Here is a 25,904-nt window from a genome sequence, read left to right on the forward strand (position 1 = left end):
GCAAGAATGTTGTAAGCATCACAAATTTAACAGACTGCAGAACCCTACATACCTCTTTTTAGAATGAAACTCAGAATCTCAAATGCCCTGGTTAGCATTTGTTTACAAAATAGTTTTAAGAGAGGTAACATTTTGAACTGAGCAAGGGCTTTGAGACCATCCGTATTGGCACTGCGCACTGACTTACTCCTGCACCAGCCAAGACACCAGCAAAGGGCTCTTTAGCACCCTCCTCCCCAGTGTGAACAGCAGCAGAGGATTTGGTGGAGCCCTTGCCTTATGATGTGCATTTGCTCACACAGGCAAAGGCCTCTTCAATGCCACTCTCCTCACAATAGCAGCATGCTCCCCCTTTATGCCATTCTCCTCAGATGCTGGTTCCACTGAGCAGGCCAAGACACAGTAGAACAGGAAAGGAGAGTTCTGCTAAAGCTGCTGTTGCTGTTCAGGCCAGGAAGGAATGAATTAAAGTGGCTCAGGTGCATAAGGAGGGAGTTAAGCTTAGGGACAAATGATAACCCCTTAGGGCAGCAGGGGGGATCTGGCCTGTCATGTTGTTTCAGCCAAGCCACACCTATGTGCCTGGCATCTGATATTGTATATGGGGTAGGTTAAGATGTGGCTCAGCCAAAAGGGCCCAAAAGGCACTGTGCATAGCAGTCCACAAGCCATGACAAACAACTAACATCTGTGCCTTTGCCCTGTGTGGACAAAAATGGGTCACCCAACATCATTGTGGCTGTGGAGGGCAGGGGAAATAGCAATGTGGCTGGATTCCATTTCCCACCCCTGCCTTGGTGGATGGATGATAAATTAAGATAACATCACTCATAGCCTTACAAAATCTGATGAGCTGGCTTACCACATTTTGAAAGAACAATCACAGCAGTTACTGAGAACAGACTAGCTTGCTTCTTTCCCATTTATTCATTTACTGGCATCAAGTCTTCCCTGTCCCGCCCTTTTTGTTCCTCCCTCCCTAACATTTCCCTTCCCCCTCCTCCCTATGTCAAAGTGCATTTACTTTTAAGGTGTTTTTTTTTTAAAAAAAATTGGCTGATATTCCCCCAGTCTAGCCAAGCCAAGTTGACCCTGCTTTTTTCCTCAGTCTTCCAGATATGGGTGACCTCTCAATGCCAATGCTGCAGTGAGAGGCTCAGGCAATGGTTTCTAGGGATGAAAAAAGAATCCTGAGACAAAACCGATGGTTTTTTCTTTAGCAAGTCTTAAGACCAGTGTTTCTTCAGCAGCTTATAAGGCTCCTGGGATCTTCTGTGGTGGAAGGCCTTCTTCAATCCAGAGGGAAGGCGATGGGCCACTGTGCAGCATTTGCCGGTGAATCCGTCACGACCACAGCAGGTACAGTAGGATGGACAGCAGCACGATGAAGAAGCAGGCAAAGAATAAGTAATGGTTGTAAACAAAAGAGAAGCTGTGCCAGTGGGAGTGATTGCCTCGGAAGCTCTCCTGCTGGATGTCTCTGTGAAAATTACGAGAAACAGGACGTTGAGCCTCCAAATAGACTACTACTACAAGGAGGTCTTACAGCATCCTGCACCTCTGCAAGTCGATGTGTCCACCTCCTTTTCAACTGCTTTGCAAGCATGGGTGGGAGAGATACTGTCAGAAAGCTGAGAGGGAGAGTGTCTTTGGGGAATATGCAGTTTTTTGCTTGGGAAAGAGCTCTGCTTCCCCAAATAGCCCTTGGATTTTATAGAGGAAATCATTGTTTTAAGGATGTTGTGATATATCGCCAATCTTAGGTTCCTCTCAGACGAATTCATCCTCTTCTCAAACCTATCTGTATGCCAAGTGACCAAGGAACAAATGCTGTTGTGTTGGTCTGGAGGAACAGGGCATTCAGAGCTGAGCAATGATGAGCATTTTGCACCCCATGCCCACCATTTGGTGGGTATCTCTCTAATTCTCATTAATACTCAGAAAGCATCACAGATGCAAGCTTTCTGGAGAAAATTATCCACCAAAGGTAGATTCTGGTGAGCAGCTACTTTTGAACTTCATAAGTAAGAAATGCGAAGCCATACCTCAAAGGCAAAAATCGTGTTCGATAGAGGATAGCCCCCAGTGTCCACTGCACCTCTTTGTCATAGACCTGCAGTGCAGTTTTTAAGTTGCCATTGTTTACGGGAAAAGAGAAGCCGTTATGAAACACTTCGTACATCCAGGCTGACTTAAAACATTGATACCTACACAGAATGAACATAAACAATAGGAAGTCAACTTGTGCTGTTTTTAAACAGAAGCAGGACCTGCAAGACATAAAAACACGATCTAAAAAGAAAAATTAAATACCATTGGTCTTAAGCACTTAATTGCATAGTCAAGATCCCACTGTTTTTACTAAGATTTACACAGTCATTGTCTTCATTGCTTCCAGAGGAATAAGTCCTCATATGTAAGAGTTTAACATGCAAACCTGGCCAAAAAAAAAAATCACACTGGCCATCTTGGGGGTATATTTGTGCTTCAATGGGATTTCCAATGAAAGGATGGGATAACTTTGTCCCCTAGAGTGTGCTTGACAATACCAAAGCACCTTGAGGAAAAAAACTTACTCAGAGGAGGTAGAATTTCCCCCCATGCATATTGAATAAACACCACAATTTGCCTCCAGAGCGTTTTGCTGGGTATATTTGGATCCTGGTGATTTTTTGTTTCCAGGAAAGGAAAATGGTAAGTGATAACTAGCTAAAATTTGGGGATGTTGTACAGGTGACAGTTTGTGACAATATCCTAGGGAAGACAACTCTGTAGGTCTATTCACGTGTAAATTACACAGTAAAAGTGTGCCTGAGGCAGAATTTGCCCCTGGGACTTTTTGCTGGAATATATTTGGACCTCACGTGGTTTTTTGTTTCCAGAAGGAAAATGGCAAGTGATAACTGGTTGAAATTCGAGAACACTGTACAGGTTAAAATTTGTGACAATGTCATGGAAGGACATCACTGTAGGTCTACTTATGTATAAATTACACAATGAAACGTGAACCTGGGTTCCAAATGTACCCTAGAAGTCTGCATGAAGGCTACGGTTAATATGTGTGTGTGAGAGAGACATTGCTTCAGCAGGCTTGAACAATAAACCAAAAAGAGATGAAGGTATTATTTATTTATTTATTTATTTTATTAAATTTCTATACCGCCCCATAGCCGAAGCTCTCTGGGCGGTGTACAAACTAAAACTTCCATCTACAATTAAAACACATATTTAAACAATTTTAAAACTACATCCAAATTTCAAAATTGTAAACATTTTAAGACAGAGAAAAACACATATTAAAATACTAAATACTAAAATACTAAAATGCTAAAATGCCTGGGAGAAGAGTAAAGTTTTAACCTGGCGCCGAAAGGATAGTAATGTTGGTGCGAGGCATGCCTCGTCAGGAAGATCATTCCACAATTCGGGGGCCACCACTGAGAAGGCCCTCTTTCTTGTTGTCATCCTCCGAGCCTCCCTCTGAGGAGGCACCCGGAGGAGGGCCTTCGATGTTGAGCGCAGTGTACGGGTAGGTTCATATCGGGAGAGGCGTTCCATCAGGTAGTGTGGTCCCAAACCATGTATGGGATGGGAGCTTAAGTATCTGCTACTTCAATGGGCCCTTCCCTTTCTCTCTGTTTTGTAAATAATATACAATGTTATCGGGCTTTTCGGGAATAGCAGCATTTAACAGATCTGGCACTGTTGGTTCCAAGAGCACAAATCCTTGTTGCCCGCCAATAACCTCTTGGAACACTGAGACATGATTTGTACACTCACCTGAGCATTACTGTCCTTCTGAGATGGAGGGAGTTCCCTCCCCATCCCTCCATCACAGAGATAACGTCTTGCGTGATTCACCAGGAGGAACTCTTATGTGAATGCTCAATTGCATGGAGGCACTGCTCATGTGGAGGAAGAGACAGATCACATCAGCTGGACCAGCATGCAATAAGGCATTTGCATGACTAACCAGCTCATGTAAAAAGTCAACCAAGTTGTGGGGTACAGCTCACCCCTTCATCACATGGGAACTACGATGGTCCTGGTGGCTGTTTGAACTGGGACTCTGTTATACTAAAAAGCTTCAAACATACAGGACCAACTACATTGACCTGAAAGAGTACTCAAACCACATCTCCAAAAAGCTCTGCTGCAGAACTAGCTGTTCTGATGGCAAGACTGAATGCTTCTGGACCTCCTTGAACTGTTTCCTTCCAGCCACTACCTGTACAATTTGTTTTCAGTCCTTCTCTCCCTCTCCAGGAAGGATGCTTGAGCAGATTCAGCCACAAGAGAATACTTATACTCACCGTTCCTGTAGAACAGACCACTTTGTTGCACAATAATCCTGGGAAACCAACACAAAGAATGTAAATATGTGCACAGAGACAGCATTTTGAAACAAATGTTAGAATATAACACTTTACCAATGAAATTTTTGGAGCCAAGAAATGCATTAGGCAGAGAGGCAGTGTGGAGCAGTGGACAAGTGTCCAACTTGGACTGGGAAGTCCCAGCTTAGACATGAAGCTCACCATGGTCCAGTCCCCATCTCTCATCCTACCCTACACCACAGAGTTGTTGTAAGGATAAAATGGAATGTCAGGGGAGACATTTATATATCTATCATTTATGAGCATTTTCATCCTAGTAATCACCCTCAAATATCATGGTTACAAAATTTTAAAACAGTAGTATATTCATATTTATTAAATAAAAGCAGGTAAAAATACAGGGTTAAAACTATCACCATGGGAGCCAGTGTGGTGTAGTGGTTAGAGTGTTGGACTACGACCTGGGAGCCCAGGGTTCGAATCTCCACACAGCCATGAAGCTCACTGGGTGACCTTGGGCCAGTCACTGCCGCTCAGCCTCAAAGGAAGGCAATGGTAAACCCCCTCTGAATACTGCTTACCGTGAAAACCCTATTCATAGGGTCACCATAAGTCGGGATTGACTTGAAGGCAGTACATTTACATTTTAAAACGACCACCATTTACCAAAAACTAACTAGGCAGTTAAGTACCTAGGAGTATTATTCCCTAAATGTCTGGGCAAATGAACAGGTCTTAGCCAGATGCCAAAAGGCCAGAAGTATCTGGCATACTTTCAGGGGGAGGGCATTCCGCAATTGGGGCACCACCCAATGTATCACCTTGGATGGTCAAACAAGAAGAAGAGCCTCCCCCCCTAGATCCAAGGACTTGGGGTGGCTAAGATGCATTCTTTTAGACACTTGAGCTCATTGGAAGGAGGGATAAGGAAATTAACTACCTTTTATATAGCAATTTAACATGCAAATTGCTTCACAATTAGTGGTTCTTGCAGCCCCCCTACAATGTTGGCCCATATCTGTATCCTCCTTTTAAATCCACTAAAATAAATGGAAGGAAAGTTAGTTACACAGTACATGCGTATGCAAGGCTGGAGAGAATGAGTATGCATGGAGAAGGAATGGGCCCCCCAATTTTTTTTTTTAAAAAGACACCCGTGAATTCTCTCACTCTGCCACTTTCATATTTTACAGACAAGAAAACGTAAGACTGGGAGACAGCATCTTGCTCTAGGCCAGTGATCTTTAACTGGAGCCCAAGGGGGTAATCTACAAATGGGGGGGGGGAGAGGATTCAGAACTTTTTTAGGCAAAGGTGGATTTTAGGCAGCCCCTTCTCCCCTCTTGCAATGGCTTCGGACAGCTAGCAGAGGAGAGTTGTTGCACACTGCTCACCCCATTCCGAGGATAACATCCCAGATCTTAGGTTTCTTGCCTAGGCTCTTAAAAAAGTGGCATGCAACAAAGAGGAGCCAAAGAGGAATGCTCCCTCCCTGCTTAGGGCAAAACACAGCAACAAAAATATACACCTCCATCCACTTAAAATGAGACTTAAGTACGTGTGATGAGCTTCCAGGAAGAAAACGGGGAGGGGGGGCTCTATAATAGCAACACACACCAGGGAGAAACAGGTTATCTTTTTTAAAAAAAGTGTCAACTGGGCTCAAATAAAAAAGTACTTTTTTGAGAACTGGTTGTCAGTATGAGCTTCCAGAACCTACTATTCAGAATTCCATCTTTTTCCATCTCCGCCCTTTCTCCACTCTACCACCTAAGAGCAACTGCAGGACCACTCACCCAGCCCTACTTGCAGCCCCACTCTTCTTGCCCGAACCCCTTTCTCAGTTCCACCCCTCCAGCATGAACACAACCACCACACTCCTCCTTTCCATCAATTCTAGCATCAAGGAGTTGGCTGATGGTCATCAGGCACAAGGGTTTCATTGACTGTATGCCTGAAATTTGTGTATTGTATGTATATTACCTTTGGAAATGCCTCCACTAATACATCAGACGAGCACAGTCTCTATCGTCTTTTCAGTGCCTATGGTCGACCTTCCTTTTTCAAAAAGAGTCTTTAAATGAGCATTCCAATCCTAGTCTGTATCTGTACTGGATAGGAAATTATTTTTATTATTGATGTTTTATTGTTAATCACTTTGGGATGTTTCATGGGAAAAGATTCATAAATGAAATAAACAATATATATATCTGTTATCTCAGAACTAAGTTGCCTTGCCTGCAGTGTGGTTTTTGTCCTTGGTTTTTTACTTGTGGCTTATGGGGCATTTGATAACATGTTATGGGATTGGTGGGACTAAAGTTTAAGAACCACTACCCTAGGTCACCTAGCAAATCCAGGACTGAACAAGTATCTAAACTCAAGCCAACCAGATACAAGCCCAAGACTCTTCGCCATCAGCCACAATCCACATACATTCCTGGATATGAATCCAAGGCATGTTTACTAGAGTGGCATTCATTGAATTACATTTTTGTCTTGCCCTTCCTCTAAGGAGCTCAGGGCAACGTGTAAGGATCAAGCTCCCCTTCACTTAATTTCATCTTCACAACAACCCTCTGAAGCTGGTTAGGCTGAGAGAAAGTGACTGGCCTAAGGTCACCAGGTAAGGTTCATGAGTTAACTGGGAAGCTGATCCCTGGTCTCCCAGGTCCTTGTCTGATAATCTAGCTGCTGCTTCACCTCCCAAAAGCAAAGTGAGCTTTTACCTTTGCAGCTTTAATAAAATTAGCAGCATTGTAGTCCCCCCCCCGCAATAAATCCTCAGTACAGCAGTAGAATTCTGAGAACCCATAGAACTCGCTGTTCTCAAAGTGCACGGGAGGCTGATAAATGCCATTCAAGGACATTTGTGTCTCATTTGTCTTATTCAAGAAAGGCTGAATAACATCATGGCACAGGTCAAAATCTCCTGTCCCTCGAAGATGTATCTTCTGCCCATTCTGCTGGATTTCATCCTCAACATCCAAAGGCGGGCAAGGGTCTAAATAGGGGGTATCTGAAGCCACACCAATTTGTTTGCCTAGAAGCCTGCAAACAAGATTGAGCAAAGTTACACCAATGGATTGTGTCAAGAGCAGGAAGAACAGTACACCAGATCATTCTGCCTTGAGGAGCGGTACCACCTAGCACGGGATCAAGTGGGCAGGTACATGCGTCGTGTTTTCCTCAAGGCACCATGGAACAGGTGCAGTCAAATTAAGGAAAGCAACACAACGGCAAAATCTATGATTTCTAGTAGGGCCTGGGATGTCATCTAGTCCAACACCCTGCTCAATGCAGAATGTAATTAAAGCACCCCTGACAGATGACCATCCAGACTCTGCTTAAAAGCTCCACTTCGTGAGGCAGACTGTCTCTGCGTCAAACAGCTCTATTAGAAGGCTTCTCCTAGTGCTCAGTTGAAATCTGCTTCCCTGGAACTTCCACCACCAATTGGCTCAAGTCCTGCCCCCAACAGCAACAGAGAAGATGTCTTCCCCATCTCCTGCATGAAAGCCCTTCAGACATTTAGACAATCATGTCTCCCCTTCATCTTTGCCAAGCTAAACTTATCTTTTTAACCAATCTCACAGGACTTGGTTTCCAGACCCCTCACCATCCTTGTTGCCCTCTTCTGGATTTGACATGTGGGGAAGGGCCACAGCTCAGTGGTGGAGCATCTGCTTTGCACGCAGAAGATCCCAGGTTCAATTTCCAGTTTCTCCAGGTAGGCCTGGGAAATATTCTGTGTCTGAAACCCTGGAGAGCTGTTGCCAGTCAGTGTAGACAATACTGCGTAAGAAGGACCAACGGTATGACTCACCATAAGACACCTTCCTATGTTCCTATGATACAAGTTTACTTTTGCAAACAATACTGCTCATGTATATGCAGATCCCAAGGATTCCCTTGCAAATGGAACCAGAGCCCCAACGTAACATCTGAACCAGCCCTCTGGGCGCAAATAAAGGATCCTCTTCTATTAGCAATCCGAAGTGTGTTAAATGTCCCCCCTTCTGCCCAGCCCTCCTGTTGTGAAGTCTGACAGGTCAACCACACATGTAAGTTTATACACCCTAAGTAACTATGAGAGTGGGATCTAAAAGTTAAAAAACTTTTTAATATGTGCCTATTCCAGGATTTAAAATGTTGAAATATATATGAGGGAAATCATATGGAACTGAAAGTCAACTCATCCATAGAACATTACCTGTTTCTAAATACTGTGTTGGTAAATATGCTGTCTGCATATCTCTGCCGTGCAGCATTTCTGCCAAAGCCAAGGAAAGTTGCCACATAGACTCGGTACACGTGTATAGTTTGGTGAGCATCGCACCCCAGATTAAATCCTGCAAGTAGGTTCTTGGCTATCTCCTCCAGCAGATCCTCAAACAAGAGGATAAACAGCTCTGCTTGGTGTTGTATAACACATAACTCTAAATCAGAGCTTGGAAAAGTTACTTTTTTTGAACTACAGCTCCCATCAGCCCAATCCAGTGGCCATGCTGGCTGGGGCTGATGGGAGTTGTAGTTTGAAAAAAAGTAACTTTTCCAAGCTCTGCTCTGAATACACAGGAGTTGTTTCATATCTGCAGCTCTCAGAACATTTTCCCAAGACCTTTCTGTAGGAGAATTCATTGTGCTCAGTACCTAGGACAGGGTAGGGAACATTTGACCCTCCAGAAGCTATTTTACTACAACTCTCATCAGCCTTGACTACTGGCAATGTTGGCTGGGGCTCATGGGAGATATAGCTCAGCAATATCTGGAGGGCCAAAGGTTTCTCCACGCCTGACCTAAGTACTAAAGCAGGGGTAACCAACCTGGTACCCACCAGATGTAGTTTTGCACTGCAACTGCCCAACATTTGGCCATGCTGTCTGGGATTGATAGTTGTAATACAATGTAATACTAAAGGAAGCAGCACCAAAGCCCAAAACACTGGTAGAAGACCAGGTCTGTGCAGTTTATGAACCACCAAACTGAATGCAGCCCACCACCCACGAGGGAACTGGACATGTCCTCATATTCACCCTCTGTTAATCTTCCTTCTTCCTTCCAGAGCTTGGAAAAGTTACTTTTTTAAACTACAACTCCCATCAGCCCCAGCCAGCATGGCCACTGGATTGGGCTGATGGGAGTTGTAGTTCAAAAAAGTAACTTTTCTAAGCTCTGCGTTCCTCCGCTCAGTCTGCTTTCTTCCTCACTGTCCACATTTAAAGTCTAATCTTCCGGTGGCAAGGCCCTATTTTTCTTTTTTGCTTATACTTTACCAGTAACACAGTATACACTCATGGTGCATCATCAATTAATGTTTGTTTCAAACAAACCACAAGTGATAAGCCAGAAACAGACCAAGATTTATCCTTTGTTTGTATCTGCCTTACTGGTCATAGCTGGTTTGAAACAAATCATGGTCCAGGTTCAGATGATGCAACAAACCATATTATGGCTTGTTTGAGCTACATGGGCACTCTGTGTGTGTGTGTGTGTGTGAGTGTGTGTGTGAGTGTGAGTGAGTGAGTGAGAGAGCAAGCAGCAAGCAAGCAATATCACATATTCATTTTCATGTAAAAGGATAGGCTTAGTGAATCACTATAGGCCAAATCAGAAGGCATTCCTCCTTCCCTTGGGGCTTAAAAATAATTTAATAATAATAATAATTTAATTTTTAGGCCGCCTATCTGGCTGAAGCCACTCTAGGCGGCGTACATATTAAATTCAATAAAATACAATAATACAGTAAATACAGTAAATACAATAAATATAAATAATCAACAGTGACAAAATAGCAGCAAATGTAGTACATAGCAACAGGCATTAAGTACATAATTAGCCCATCCCGATAGTCCCAAAGGCCTGACCAAACAGCCAAGTTTTTAAGGCTCGGCGGAAGGTATCCAGGGAAGGGGCATGTCGAAGATCGAACGGGAGGGAATTCCAGAGAGTGGGGGCCGCCACCGAAAAAGCCCTCTCTCTAGTCCCCACCAACCTAGCTACTTTTGTTGGTGGGATTGAGAGAAGGCCCTGCGTGGCTGATCTTGTCGGGCGGCATAGTTGGTGACGCTGGAGGTGCTCCTTCAGATAAACCGGGCCAAAACCATATAGGGATTTAAAGGTTAACACCAACACCTTGAATTGGGCCCGGAAAAAGAGCTTCCTATTAAAAACGCTATAAATGAATGGTGTCATGTCATTCAAAGTATTTCATTTGAAACTTAGAATAGGCAAAGTAAATATCAACATGTTTTTTCTTCACATAGCACCCACAATAGTTATCTTTCCTCCCTTAAAGTTAATTGTTTTTTAATGAGTCAGTCTTGTAAAAGGAATCAGGCAATGAATAGCACCCACAACCAACACAACAGTGCATATTACCACTGAAAGTCGTATGTCACAATTTAAACAGTACAATTCAAAATGAGGGTTAAATACTAGGAAAAAATTAAGGGCCATGTAGCATAATTCAAGAATATTTGTATTAAACTGACTGATGAAGTGAACTGCTTAGCTGATGGGACACCAGGATGCGACCTTTTCTCCTGCCGTTGGGGTAAAGATGTCACACAATGGAAGCACAGGACTCATAATACGCAAAAGAAAAAGAATCAATGGAATATGGATTAAAACACGGGGGGGGAAACAAAAGGAAAAGAAGAAAAAGTTGTACAGATAATAACCTGCTGTGAAGAGGCAAAGCTTACAGTTTTAGGGGCTTTGTATGCTATTTGAGTTGACACACCACCCATGTCAAGTATACCCACAGTCCTCTTTCGAATAATTGCCTCCTTGTTTTCACTGCCAGTAATATGTACCTCCACTACAGCATCATCCTCTCAAAGACAAGATGTGAAGGTAGCACTGTTGAGAAGCGGGAGCAAGTCCTTTGTAGGATCTGAACTCTAAAGATTTGCACTGCCATAGCAGACTACAATGCAGCAGTGGCAGCCCTGCAGTGGCAGCCTAGGGTTGCATCCAATGCTAGTCCAACTCAGAGGAGACCCATTGATGCTAAAGGACATGATCAATTTAGGTTCATTCATTTCAGCGGGTCTACTCTTAGAGCTTAGTTGGATATAGTCCCTAATGCCAAGAGTTTTCTAGACTACACAGGTTGACTCTATCTTGCCAAAAACATGCCTTTCCTGGTATATCATTCCTAAGGGAGACTCTTACATAAGCTCTTTTTGAACAGAGAGGGTCCCAATGATCCCACACAACAGCCGTAATGACAAAGTACTAGTAAGGTAACAGGCAGTTAGCTTATAGTGAGAGAAGGTAAGTGCTATTCATTATACAGCCACAAGAGTGGCTGTATACTATAGTCAACATGGATTTTTCACATTCCACAATGTTAAATGGAAAATACCTCCATGCCATTCTGAACCTTCCCATAAGCTCATTTCAAAACAAAACCTTACAAAACTTATAGTCCTGAACTTAGAAATGCTTGCTTAACAACCCTGTAAATTTTCATGGTGATACACAAAACATTCAGAGAGAATCAAGAGTTCAAAGTGTAAAAAGAGAGGAAAAAAAGAATAAAAAGGTGGGGGAAATGCTGAAAAAGAATGATACTGTTCACAATGGTTTCCTTTTGGAAAGGAAAGGGGCTTCCCCCTCTGCTCTGTGCCCACCCACCCAATCTCCTCCCCTCCCCCTCCCCTCCCCTCCCCTTCCTATCCTCCTCCTCCCCCCACCAGGTCAGTTTCACCTATCCTAAGCATGACTGCACAGGAGTAAATCCCACTGAACTCAAAAAGCATGCAAATGATCAAACCTGCCCTCGCCTCCTCCTATCTCCTCCCTCTTGCCCCTACAATTGTACTGCCCTACAAAGCTACACAGGAAGTGGATTGGACTGTGAAAGACCAACCCAAATGCATTTTTACAAATTTGTAGGGCAGTACAATATCTCAGCGAGGAGGTCAGGTCTCCTGCTTCCCTGGTGCATTCACTATAGCTGCCCAATTTCCTTGCTTTTTAAAGTTTGACAGAAATATCTGTTGGCTATAAGTACATTCTTAAACCGCAAGGTTTTTTGCCTATTAGTGAATTATTTTAACAGTATTAGGAAAGGAGTTGGAAATAAAACAGGAAGTGTTACAATGGCATCCTAAAGTATGCCTTGTACGTTCCAAATTGTATATAGCTTGCCTTACTCCACAAAAAGGATGTCACGGAGCTGGGAAAGATATAGAATATGGCAACTGAAATAATATGAGGTTCTTCCACTATCCAACCTTCTCCATTCCCTAACAGCTAATGTTTCTGGGGCTTCTTAGGGTTTTTAATTTTTTTTTAAAAAAAACTGTTAAATGCCTTGTTATAACTTCTGAGATTTGGGGCATTATTTTAAGTCTTCGGTTCTGTAATAACTACACATATGAAATTCTGACTTTTCAGATCTATTATGGATCACAATCCACCAAGCATAGCTGCTGAGCAACTTCCCTTCATTCAGTTAAGGTTGGTGCAGGATAGAGATCGTCCACTAGCAACAGCTGCAGGTGACCAGTACCATTTCTCCTTTTGGTAGGTCATAGATAGTGCTATCACTTACCATCATCAGTATACTCAAATCTTCCAAGGACAAAGTTAATGCCAATCCATGCATATACTCCTAGACAAATTTAACAGAACATCTGTAAGTATTAAAACTTATTGAACTATATCTTAAAAATAAAGAACAAAAATAGTATTGCAACAAGAAACTTGAGTTGTGCAGAAAAAAAAACTATGCTGTCTCTAAAAATGCTGTGTCCAGCATTAGGCATTTTTGAAAAACTGGCTGCTGCTTATATTTTTATTGATATAAATAAACTCACTGTACCCGAAACGTTTTTCACATCTGATTCTGTTTCATATGTTCTGATAGTGTATTTTATAATGTATTTTAAATGTTATAATATTTAGGTTATCAAAATGAATTCTTTTTTTGGATTGTTATATTGTGTATGAATAGTCGTTGGACTGTTATTGTCATGTTACATTGGTATGCATTTTTTTCTTTTGTGTTGTGAGCCACTTTGGGCACATTTATGTGGAAAAGCGGCATACAAATTGAATGAATGAATGAATGAATTTTAATCCAGACATGCTACTACTCAGGTACTTGGTTCTACAACACAAATAACAATTCCTCACTGGCCACAAAGATGCACCAGATATCAGAAAATGCCAGGCTTTCCTAAATATGCCCACCAATGAGTTTCTAAAAATCTAATTGAAGTGCTCTACCAAGCAATTCCAAAGGCTGCCACATAAGTGTGATCTTGCAGTTGTAAAAGGCTGCTGTTCAACAGCTACAAACAGCAGAACAAGGTGGAAGAAAGGGTTTTGTTAAAACAGGGCTGGGGAATCTGTGGCCCTCCATATGTTGTTGGACTCCAACTCCAATCAGCCCCACCAGGATGATGCAAGTTGTAGTACAACAACATCTGGAGGGCCACAATGTCACAGAAATAATGAAGAGAGAGCAAAGAGGCATACAGATGGGAAACACAAAAATGAGATAAATAAGCCTGGTAAGGAAAAACTTTTAAAAAATTAACCAATCCAGTAACTGTGATGTGTGCAGTGAATCAAACGAACAGATAAAGCAGGGGAAGAAACACATGAGGAAAAGCAAATTAAGGATGCTGCAACAAGGAATACAGATGAGTTGCAAAAAGTGCATTTCCTGCATTTTGGTGGGCTATAGCTAGTGATTATTCGAAGACTTTTTACAATCTGCATTATTCAGATCAACTCTTGAATGGATGGGGCACATCTGAGCTTTATAGAATGTTTCACTGATGACTACCCCACTCAGCCTCTCCCGATATTGCACTCTTCCAGCTGCTTTACTCCTCTCTTGCACAGGGAATGGTTCTCATCTGTTCATTCTGCTTCCCATCGAAAGGATTCTAACTAAAAATCCAGCCATCACTAATGCCCTCAAACTCCATAATCCTACCTCCTTAGTCATAAGAACATAAGAACATAAGAAGAGCCTGCTGGATCAGGCCAGTGGCCCATCTAGTCCAGCATCCTGTTCTCACAGTGGCCAACCAGGTGCCTGGGGGAAGCCCGCAAGCAGGACCCGAGTGCAAGAACACTCTCCTCTCCTGAGGCTTCCGGCAACTGGTTTTCAGAAGCATGCTGCCTCTGACTAGGGGGGCAGAGCACAGCCATCATGGTCAAAGCCCTTTTTAAATAAAATTCATTCTGTGAAAGAAAATCTATTCCCATAAGAATTGTTCCATCTCTGGATTTTTTTAAAAAAAATCAAGTAGAGAGAAAACATAGCTGCGAAGGAACCAGCCACCCAAAATTAACAGCCAATACCACAGGTTGTTTTTCCTTTATAAAATTAGAGTGAACTGAAGACTTCCTGTCCTGGGTGCTGAAGCAATCTCATTGTGGACAGGATGAAAAGCAGCAAGGCTAATAAGCACATAGGCACCCTAGAGAGGGACACGTAGCAGTTCTTTGTCACCCAATGAAGGGCCTGCTCCCTGGACAAACATTCCACCAATTCAGTGATCGTAGCTTCAGACCTGTCATTTTCAAAAGCAGTCACTTACCTTCCTGTTTTCCTGAAATAACCTCAGCGTGTGAATCCGAAAACAGAAAATCAAAATGCACTGGAATATCAGTAAGTAGGTCGTCTAGTATAGCCTTTTGCTGACTGCAAAATTCCGAACATGTTTGACACGCAAGTTAATACCCCTAATATGCTCAATTCTCTATATTAAACCATAATAGAAATAAGATATTCAGTTACCTCTCTGGCAAGATTCTCATCCCTGCTGTACAGAGGATATACAGAGGTGTTTCCTTATGTTTTGCACGGGGTACATGTTCTGCAGCAAAACTCAGAAGTGGGAATATATAATCACTGACTTTTTCAGGAGAGGTAGCAAATTCTGAAATGCCTAAAAAGCAATGGACACACAAATGTAGATATAGAGCAGAAAATGTAAGAATCCAACATACAAATATATTTACTATTTTAAAGACACTCTGGTTATAAGAGCTGAAAGCTGCATCCCACGACTGCTTTTTTTGTTAATTTACTGGGTAACATTCAGTGTGACAATCCAGTCAAGGACAAAATACTGCCTAAGCAAAAGTATCTACTAGCCATCACAATTCATGTGACCATAACTTACTACCAAGCGTTTTTGGGGTTTTAAAAAAGCTTCAGTTTCTTGAAAGACCAAGAAAGGACTCATCTGACCTGAGGTTTTTGACGTTACCCAAGCAGCATGGGAAAGAACTTGGCTCCTATGCTACAAAAGTAACATCAGAACGGACCTTAAGACATGGGAATATGTCATATCAAAGCACAAAGGGATATATAACTCGGGTTCATATAACAGCCACTCAACCAAGTGCAGCAGTAAGACCAAATGTTTCCTGATAATCAGTTGATCTATTGGGAGGGATGCATACATATCCTCTTGAGTGCCAGGGAAAAGGAGTATTTACAGGTCCCTGAGCTATGATGCTTCTGTTAATTTGTCTCTCAGGAAAATAAAAAAGGATTGAAGTTTAATCCAACATCCTGTAGTTGTTTGTACTGTTTAGCTTTTTAAAATATTGAATGGAAAAGGCCTAGGTAATCCAGACAGTGAGTAAAACCATGTCTTAAAAGAAAAACTTGTCCTAAAAACATTTCACTCATTCTGGAAGACAAATATTTCATATGATTTTTTTTTTTAACTGTTCTCCAAAATTTCCATTTTTCCAACTTGGAGGTAAGCTCCACTAGACAGAGTGAGTCATGCATCTCAGCAAATATGCATAGGGCTGCTCTGTAAGTTTCATAAATATGAAAAATAGTGCAACTTCATATGCTGTAAGTGATGCATTTTACATTGTTACAGCAGTAAAGATTTTAGTAAATATTACACATAAAAGCAATAGTGCATTATCCAAAAGAAAAATATGTCCTTATATTTATTCACAAAAAAAAATCAAGACGCTGACCGATTGTCACAGATAGACTCTGACAAGAATAAAATTGAAAGAAGAGTGCCAATATCTATTTTGCTTATACACCATCTTTTCATATATATTCATGGTGGCTTCCATGAAACAGTCAGTGCTAGCTGAAGTAAATGTCAAATAGGTCTTGTCCCAATGAGTTGGTTTTTTTAAATAAAACTATGCCTTTCCAATTTACCTCACAGGCCAACCAGTGCCGAATTCCAGGCTACAGTGAAACAGCTTTTTGTTCTTATGTTACAACAACAAGCAGAGCTGTCTCCAATAATGAGATGGAGAAGGTTATTTTAGCTGTTTGTAAATATGAAGATCTGCAACCATACCATCTTATTAACGTTCCTATGAAAATCTGTTAACACTTGATTAGATGGTCAAAGACCCTTGACTATAGCAACTGATTTCCAAGTAAACATGGGTAGAATTGGGCTGCACGTAACATCTCAAGTGTAAAAGGGAGAAAACACAATGAACCATTCCAGGATCTGCCGCCTAGCCTTTTAATCTCATGGCTCCCCACCCTCCCGTCAGTACCCCCCTCTGGCCTGCACATGTCCCACTCCTTGTCCGCCAATCAGGCAGGCCCCTAGCTCTTAAAACAACACCAAATTGCTCCAAAACGACAGACAGTTCAATTCTCTGCAGCTCTTTTAAAGATATTAAAGCAACCCGTTGGTTGCTCTCATCCACAGCATAGGGCAATGGAGGTACAAGCGGCAGTGGCGCGGTGCTGTAAGTCCAGCTGCAGCTCCTTCCTGCCGATCTCGAGTTGAACCTGGTCGGCGGAACTAACAAGAGCAGTCCTCTCTTGCTTCATGGGTAGGGCTGACTCGCCTGTAGCCAGTAAGCCTTATGTCTCCCACCGTTCTCAGGCCACTGCCACAGCTCTTTCCTAGCCCACACAGCGATAGTGTCCCCATTCCTTGCTACCTTCCCGACGCATCCAATGGTCCCTTCGCCATATCACAGCTGAGGTGCCTCATCGTTCTTCTCCTGGGAGATTTGGAGCCTGCTGACGGCCACCCGGTCGAAGCCCTGGTGACAGAGTGGAATGGGGAGATCACTAGGGCAGTAGACCGAGTGGCTCCAAAACGTCCTCTCCCCCTGAATAGAACTCAGATAGCTCCCTGGTATACACCACGGTTGCGAGGTCTGAGACAGGAGGTGAGACGACTAGAGTGCCGGTGGCGGAAATCTCGCTCCGAAGATGATCGGACACTGGTTAGAGCAGCAATAGCTGCCTACCAAGTGGCAACAAAGGCAACAAAGAGGGAATTCTTTGCTGCCTCTATTGCGTCTGCAGAGTGTTGTCCCAGGAGGTTGTTCCAAGTGGTCCGAAGCCTGGTCGGTCCAGTTGCCCAGGAACCCATGGAGCATTCTAAAGCCTCCTGTGACATATTTGTGAAACACTTTGCCGATAAAATCGAGCATCTGAAGAACACGATTCCGTGCGCTGTGGATACAGGGAGTGAGCCAAAGTCGGCCAGTTGCATTCCGGTCCAATGGGATCGATTTCAGCCTCTTCCTTCTGAGGAAGTGGACAAGGTGCTCTCTTCTGTGAAGCCAACCACTTGTCTACTGGATCCTTGCCCATCATGGCTCATTATGAGCTGTAAATCTCCTGATTGTCTCCAGGGAGGGTTCTGCTGAGAAGGATCATAGCCCAGTGGAAGAGCATCTGCCTTGCATGCAGAAGACCCCAAGTTCAGTCCTTGACATCTCCAGGGAGGGCTAGGATAGACCCATACCTGAAGCCCTGCAGAGCCATTACCAGTCAGTGTAGACAGTACCAAGCTAGATGGACTAATGGATCTGAATCAGCATATGGCAGTTTCCTATGTTCCTATGAGACAACGTGCCATCATTTGGTTTGTCGGGAAGGATGTGCATGGCCTCTCACATGCTGCATCGAGGGAGGGTGCATTTTGTGAAGAAAAGAGATCCTACTGGATTTGCTAGATAAAGAGGGCTGGTCTCGCTTCTCAGAAAAGTTTCCTCCCACTTGGTGCTTAAAACCAGCCGCACCTTCTTTATCGGTCAGCATTCACATAGCCTACATTGAGAACTGGCAGTACACACCTCCTGTCCTTAGAAAATAGCTTAAGATAAGCTTTGCTCAGTCTTCTTAATCAGTTGAGAAGTAAGTAACAAACTGAATATTTTGGAAACAGGAGGGTGTGAGCGTCCTTGCTAGGTCGCTGAAGAGGTGCAGAGAGGACGGTTGCGTACACACACCATACATTTAAAGCACACTCCTGCTCCCTGAATTCTGGGAACTGTAGTATATTATTTATTATTCTCTTCTGTGAAGCCAACCACCTTTCTGTTTGACCCTTGCCCTTCATGGCTCATTATGAGCTGTAAAGAGAGACTGAACGAAAGGATCAAGACAATGGTAAATGCATCCTTGGAAGAGGGTGCATTGCCATTAGCCCTCAAGGAGGCAGTAATAAAGCCTATTCTGAAAAAGCCCTCCTTGGATCCACAAGAACTAAATAATTTTCGTCCAGTCTCCAATTTACCATTCTTGGGCAAGGTGATCGAGCGAGTGGTGGCCAAACAGTTACAGACACACTTGGATGAAGCAGATTATCTAGATCCATTCCAATCGGGCTTCAGGACTGGACATGGAACTGAAACAGCCTTGGTCGCTCTGGTGGATGATATGAGGAGGGCGTTGGATAGGGGAGAACATATCTTCCTCGTCCTCCTGGATCTCTCAGCGGCTTTTGATACCATTGACCACGGTATCCTTTTAGATCGCCTGGAGGGATTAGGAATAGGGGGCACTGTTTTACGGTGGCTCCGTTCCTATCTCTCAGACAGGCACCAACGGGTAGTATTGGGGGATGAGGTTTCAGACCCTTGGCCTCTCAATTGTGGAGCACCACAGGGTTCTATCCTCTCCCCCATGCTATTCAACATCTACGTAAAGCCGCTGGGGGCTATCATCAGGAGGTTTGGGCTGCAGTGTCACCAATATGCGCATGATACTCAGCTCTACCTCTCGTTTAAATCTTCACCAGCGTTGGCTGTAGATACCGTGTCCAAATGCCTGGAGGCCGTAAGTGGATGGATGGGACGGAACAGGCTGAAGCTGAACCCCGATAAGACCAAGGTGTTACTCGTGGGAGATAAGAGAAGGTTGGGAGAAATAGACCTGGTGTTTAATGCAGTAAGATTGCCCCTGAAGGACCAGGTCCGCAGCCTTGGGGTCATTCTTGACTCACAGCTGTCTATGGAGGCTCAAGTATCAGCAATGAGCCGGGCAGCTTGGTATCAACTCCACCTGATACGGAGGCTGCAACCCTACCTTCCTGTCCATCTTCTCCCACGAGTGATACATGCCCTGGTCTCCTCTCGCTTAGACTACTGTAATGCGCTCTACGTGGGGCTGCCCTTGAAAACGGTCCAGAAACTACAGCTGGTACAGAATGCGGCGGCATGTTTGATAAAGAACAGCCGTCGCCGTGATCATATCACTCCAGTATTAATAGATCTTCACTGGTTACCAGTTGTTTACTGGGCCCAATTCAAAGTGCTGATATTAACCTTTAAAGCCCTATACGATTTCGGCCCAGTTTATCTGAAGGAGCGCCTCCAGCATCACCAATTATGCCGCCTGACAAGATCAGCCGCACAAGACCTTCTCTCGGTCCCACCAGTTAAAACAGCTAGGCTGGTGCGGACCAGAGAGAGGTCATTTTCGATTGTGGCCCCCACCCTCTGGAACTCCCTTCCTTTTGACCTCCGCCATGCCCCCTCCTTGACGGTTTTCCGCCGATCCTTGAAGACCTGGCTGTTCAGGCAGGCCTATGGGGTTTCTGGGGTGGGTTAGTTTTTAATGCTGCTGATTACATATAAGAGTGGGTAGCTTAATTATTGAACTTTGTTGTTATGGTTTTATATTGTTTTTATCGTGTTATTGTACATCGCCTAGAGTGGCCGTTAATTCGGCCAGATAGGCGACTCAAAAATAAAATTTTATTATTATTATTATTATTTATAAAATAAACTGCTGTGTTAAGACAGGCTGCCAAATAGCTAAGGGAAAAACGTTTATTGCTTTTCTTCTCCAATACCTGGTTTAATTTTCATAACCACTGGTTTGCTGGTTTTGTCCCTCATTTGTTTGATGTCCAGCAAATCTTGTGGATTGCCATTGTGTCTTGGCCACCAATACACAAAGATCCTAGATCCATCCACTGCTACCACAGTCTACCATAATGCCATAATTCAGTTTGAGATTGTTGGTATCTATGGCTTCTGGTCGGTTACTCGAGCAAGATTCCTGGAACAGCCAATAACAGTATTGTTGGGGAGCAAGTTCCATTAACCCCAGTGGGGCTGACTACAAACATGCAGAAGATCACACTGCAAATCCCATTTAATTTATAGGGACTCAGAAGCTCATTTCAAGCATAAAGAACCACCCACAATTTATGTAATTTTTCAGCTGTGAAAAAACAAACAAGCCACTTTTGGGACATATCTTTTTTTGTATGTGTATTACAGGCCGTTCTTACCTGTGCAGCTTTTTGTCCCTGTAGCCATATTTACAACGGAATAGTACAGCAAGAAGAATGCAACAGCAAGCAACCAATGACAATGATCTGTTGTAACGTGGTGTTCAGTATTCGAGGACACCCTAGTGGGGAAATGCTGAAGTGCCAAGAAGCAGGAAACAGACAAGAAATACTGATCCTGTAATTAAAACAAAAAACAGCTCATTTGAAATGCTATCTTACACAGTATACTCACTGACACATGAAGGGTTCAGTTGCTAGATCCCGAATGTTTATTTGTTTTATTAATTAAATTTATATCCTGCCCTTCCTCCCCCAGGGTGGCAAGCCAGAAAATATTTCTACAGGTGCTTGTATAGGTGGTGAACTCTGCAAATATTCTGCACTTTTGAGAGCTGAAACAGAAGGACTCCAACATTTACAGCAGCAACTCTTCATTACTAGGCTTTAACATTTTTCTGTACGTTTTGCAATTATTAAGAAGTTGTATTCTCTGCCCTTCCATTCAGTCATGATGCTCAAGGGCAGATTACAACAATTTAAAAACCTGTGTCTCATCACTGTTGATAGTAAGGCAACACTCCAATAATAGAAATACTTAAGTAGATGAACGATCGCAGGCTAAGTTTGCATAGACTCCAGTGCTGCCATGAATGCAAGTAGCGGCCTGGAGCAGGAGAGTGAAGCAACAAGGGTGGGGACTCTTGGGAGGAGGAAGAGGTGATATGGTTCATAGTCACATGGAATTGTTTATGCAGCCATAGAAATTTCTGCTCCCGCAGCGTAGATTTTTAAAACACTGCTGCATTCAAGAGCTGGTGTAGCATAGTATCCAAGAGTGAATGCTGCAAACCAAGCAGTCCCCAAGCTCATTAGATGGCCTTAGCAAGCCACTTTCTTCTCGGCCTCACGTCTACAACATGGGGATGGTCATATTCACAGGGCAGGGTTGATGTAACTGGAGGTGGAATGTTTAGTTCATTAATCAGTTAGATTAAACTAAACAATCAAATGCATTTTGATTGACTAAAAGATGGCCCAATTAATCAAGCAGCATATTTTAATTTTAATGCAAATACTTTTAAAAACTGAGAACAGCAAGTAACATGTGAGAAGAGGCATTCCTGTTACGTGGGAAAGGGCAACATTTTTCTTTTGCTGTATCTCAAATGGGTATTTTATCAACTCATGAAACTATTAAATCTTTCATTAGGTGACAAACCTAATAAGGGATTTTAAAAATGACTTATATAACTGCTATTATTATTCCCCAACACCACTGACCCAATTTTCTGACCTATACTCAATGCCACTGTACTTTCCATTTAAAGCCATTTCAGGTTCTGCTTGTGAGCTTCCCATGGGCATGTGGGGACAGAGTAGTGGACTAGATGGGCCTTTGATCTGGTCCAGATTAGATCTGATGTTTCTGAAACAAGAGCTTACAGAGCAAGCAATGGAAATTCAGCACCTTTTGTATTTATTCTTTATTTGTACATAATTTTACATGGCTCAGTAACCATCTGTTATAGCTGTTAACTTGTTAACAATGTGAGGAGTTTTATCTCTAACCGTGTAATTATTGATAAAAACAGCATGGGGAGGGGCAAGATTCAGGCAACTGAGACTCACAGTCAAACAGACTTTTAAGTCTATTTGATCCCCACCAAACACTCAGGTTACTGCTTTCACCCAGGCAGTATTCACCTACCCATTTCAGGACAGTTTGAACAGACAGGCTACAGAAAGAGACTCCTGTTGTCAGCCAGTTGTTACAGATTCCTAAGACACGAACATCATCCCCAGAACCAATGATACAAAAAGGAACTGAAAATGAAAGGTTGCAGTGATATTAAAAAGATGGTACTGTCACTCAGATCAAAGTCTATCTACTACACTAGTCTTTCCCAACCTTTGGGTTTCCAGATGTTGCTGGACTACAACTCCTATCAACCTCAGCCAACGGTCAGGAATTATGGAAACTGTAGTCCCGCAACATCTGGGGACCCAAAGGTTGGGAAACGCTGCACTACACGACATAGTTTCTCCAGTGCCTTGAACGGCACGCTAAAGTGAAATACGCATTCCAAGACAGCCAGTGCATCTCTTATATCTGCAGCAAGTGCAGACACTCCTGCTCACAAATGGGAGATACAGCACATTATCACTAGCATACTCTACTCCCACTGAAACTAGCAGAGCAATATCCTGCATTGCTATGCACAGATGGCCAAAGAAGAGCTTATATAAACTTCCCACTTTGCTGAATGCAGCCTGATGTTCGACAACCTTCCAGCATGCATTTGTTGAAATTCATATTTTAGATCAACGCAATTTGATGTTGAAGCAAGCAACACAACTGACACCTTCCAGTTAAATAACCAGCAATTCATCGTAGTGCATTTTAAGTAATATTTCAAAAACACAAGAACCCCAGTTATATAATCTAGGGCTTTAACGGCAATAAGATTTGAAGTTTTATTACCAAGTTAATCCCCACTTTTTCAACAGGGTTTGAAGCAAATGGTGGGGACAGAGGAGGGGAGAAGAGAAGGATTTCACTGTATCAGTACAGGATCAGTTGCCTATCTTTATCCTGAACAAATGTTAATACACACTCTAGCCACCTTAAATGGAAAAAGATGGGCAATGTTTCACCAGCTTTGTGTGCTGGAAATTATAACATCTATTGTCAGGAGAGGGCAACATCTTTATGTTGTTGTTATGAGCCTTCAAGTCGATCACGACTTATGGTGACCCTATGAATCAGCGACCTCCAAGAGCATCTGTTGTGAACCACCCTGTTCAGATCTTCTAAGTTCAGGTCTGTGGCTTCCTTTATGGAGTTAATCCATCTCTTGTTTGGTCTTCCTCTTTTTCTACTCCCTTCTGTTTTCTAGTGAATCATGTCTTCTCATTATGTGTCCAAAGTAAGATAACCTCATTTTTATCATTTTAGCTTCTAGTGATAGTTCTGGTTTAATTTGTTCTAACACCCAATTATTTGTTTTTTTCGCAGTCCATGGAATGCGCAAAGCTCTCCTCCAACACCACATTTCAAATGAGTAGATTTTTCTCTTATCTGCTTTTTTCACTGTCCAACTTTCACATCCATACACAGAGATTGGGAATACCATGCTCTGAATAATCCTGACATTAGTGTTCAGTGATACATCTTTGCATTTGAAGACCTTTTCTAGTTCTCTCAAAGCCCCAGTCCTAGCCTTCTGATTTCTTGACATTGTCTCCATTTTGGGTAACAACTGTGCCAAGGTATTGATAATCCTTGACAAGTTCAATGTCCTTGTTGTCAGCTTTAAAGTTACATAAATCCTCTGTTGTAATTGCTTTAGTCTTCTTGACGTTCAGCTGTAGTCCTGCTTTTGTGCTTTCCTCTTTAACTTTGATCAGCATTCATTTCAATTCATTACTGATTTCTGCTAGTAGTATGGTATCATCTGCATATCTTAAATTATCTTCAGTCATCCATTGAGGTTTTTCTGTCTTTTTAACTAGATGTATTGCCTTTTTGCATTCTTCCCTGATAATGTCTCTGACTTCATTCCATAGTTCTTCTGTCAACTAAGTTTGAAGCCTCAAATCTGTTCCTTATTTGATCATTATATTCTTCAGGAATGTTATTTAAATTGTATTTTGGTGTTTTGATTGCTTTGTTGTTCTTTAGCTTTACTCTGATTTTCGATACGACCAGTTCATGTTCTGTACCACAGTCTGCTCCTGGTCTTGTTTTCACAGAAAGTATGGAACTTCTCCATCTTCTGCTACCAATTATATACCAATTATATAATCAATTTGATTCCTATATTGACCATTTGGAGATGTCCATGTGTACAGTCATCGTTTTGGTTGCTCAAAAATGTGTTTGCAAGATTTTTACATTATCTGTCAGCATCTCATCTCCTTCTTGTATCTTTAAAATAATATTTTTTTGACGTTCTTTTCTTAATTCAAGGTGTTGGTATTAACCTTTAAATCCCTATATGGTCTCGGCCCAGTTTATCTGATGGAGCACCTCCAGCGCCACCAACCATGCCGCCCAACAAGATCAGCCACACAGGACCTTCTCTCAATCCCGCCAACTAAAACAGCTAGGTTGGCGGGGACAAGAGAGAGGGCATTTTCAGTGGCGGCCCCCACTCTCTGGAACTCCCTCCCGTATGACCTTCGACATGCCCCTTCCCTGAATGTATTCCGCCAAGCTTTGAAGACCTGGCTCTTCAGACAGGCCTTTGGGACTTACGGGGAGGGTTAAATTTTTACGACCAATAGCCTACTACTCTGTACTGGAACTGTTTTATTGTTTTATTCTTATATTGTATTTTATGATGTATTTTATTATGATGTAATGTATTGTTGTTAAATTGTACGTTGCCTAGAGTGGCCATTGGCCAGATAGGCGACCCACAAATTAAATTATTATTATTTATTATTAATTTATATGCTAACCATTTCCCCGGTTTATTTGCAAATTCAAAAGTCCTTTGTTTAGCAAAATTTAGTTTCCTTTCAATTTCTCTGTCAGCATTGATACTTGATTCTGTAACATTTTAATTTGATTTACAATAGAAACTTTAGTTGGATTCTTTTTCAATTCTTCCTCTTTTTGTTTTATTTCTTCCAAAATTAATTGCATTTTCTGTTGTTTCTTTTTTTTTAATTCAGAGTTACATTTAATAAAATATCCCCTCATAAATGCCTTACTTGTATCCCAAACAATATTTTCATTTATTCCTTTATGTAAATTAAAGATTTTTCATCAATATTATTCAACATTGTACAAGTGTCAGGAAATCCCATCTGAAAAAATAGAAGAGTATATATCTAAACAGAATTTGCCTAAAATTACAGACTTTCAGAGACAAGCTATTAATGGCCCTATCACGTCAAGAGAGATATCTGAAGCTATAAACAAAATTAAATCAGGAAAGGCACCAGGACCAGATGGGTTATCTGCAGTGTACTATAAATGTTTGGAGGAAGAACTCTTGCTACCTTTACAGTATACAATGAATTCTATTTTGCAAGA

At 42.4% G+C, this 25,904-nt stretch overlaps 1 protein-coding gene across 1 annotated transcript; it reads right to left on the reverse strand.

The window, feature by feature from the left end:
- Positions 1-1,080: 1,080 nt before the first annotated feature.
- ENTPD4 (ectonucleoside triphosphate diphosphohydrolase 4) lies at positions 1,081-22,572 on the reverse strand. Its single transcript, XM_061593366.1, is given in 15 exon segments — positions 1,081-1,480; positions 2,046-2,207; positions 4,314-4,351; positions 7,067-7,388; positions 8,551-8,726; positions 11,045-11,175; positions 12,904-12,963; positions 14,909-15,012; positions 15,109-15,259; positions 20,414-20,531; positions 20,533-20,600; positions 20,603-20,622; positions 20,858-20,907; positions 20,909-21,035; positions 22,565-22,572. Coding segments are annotated over 15 exon segments (1,764 nt in total). The 3' UTR covers positions 1,081-1,251.
- Positions 22,573-25,904: the final 3,332 nt, after the last annotated feature.

This window comes from Rhineura floridana, chromosome 12, assembly GCF_030035675.1.
Source record: "Rhineura floridana isolate rRhiFlo1 chromosome 12, rRhiFlo1.hap2, whole genome shotgun sequence".
Lineage (NCBI taxonomy): Eukaryota > Metazoa > Chordata > Lepidosauria > Squamata > Rhineuridae > Rhineura > Rhineura floridana.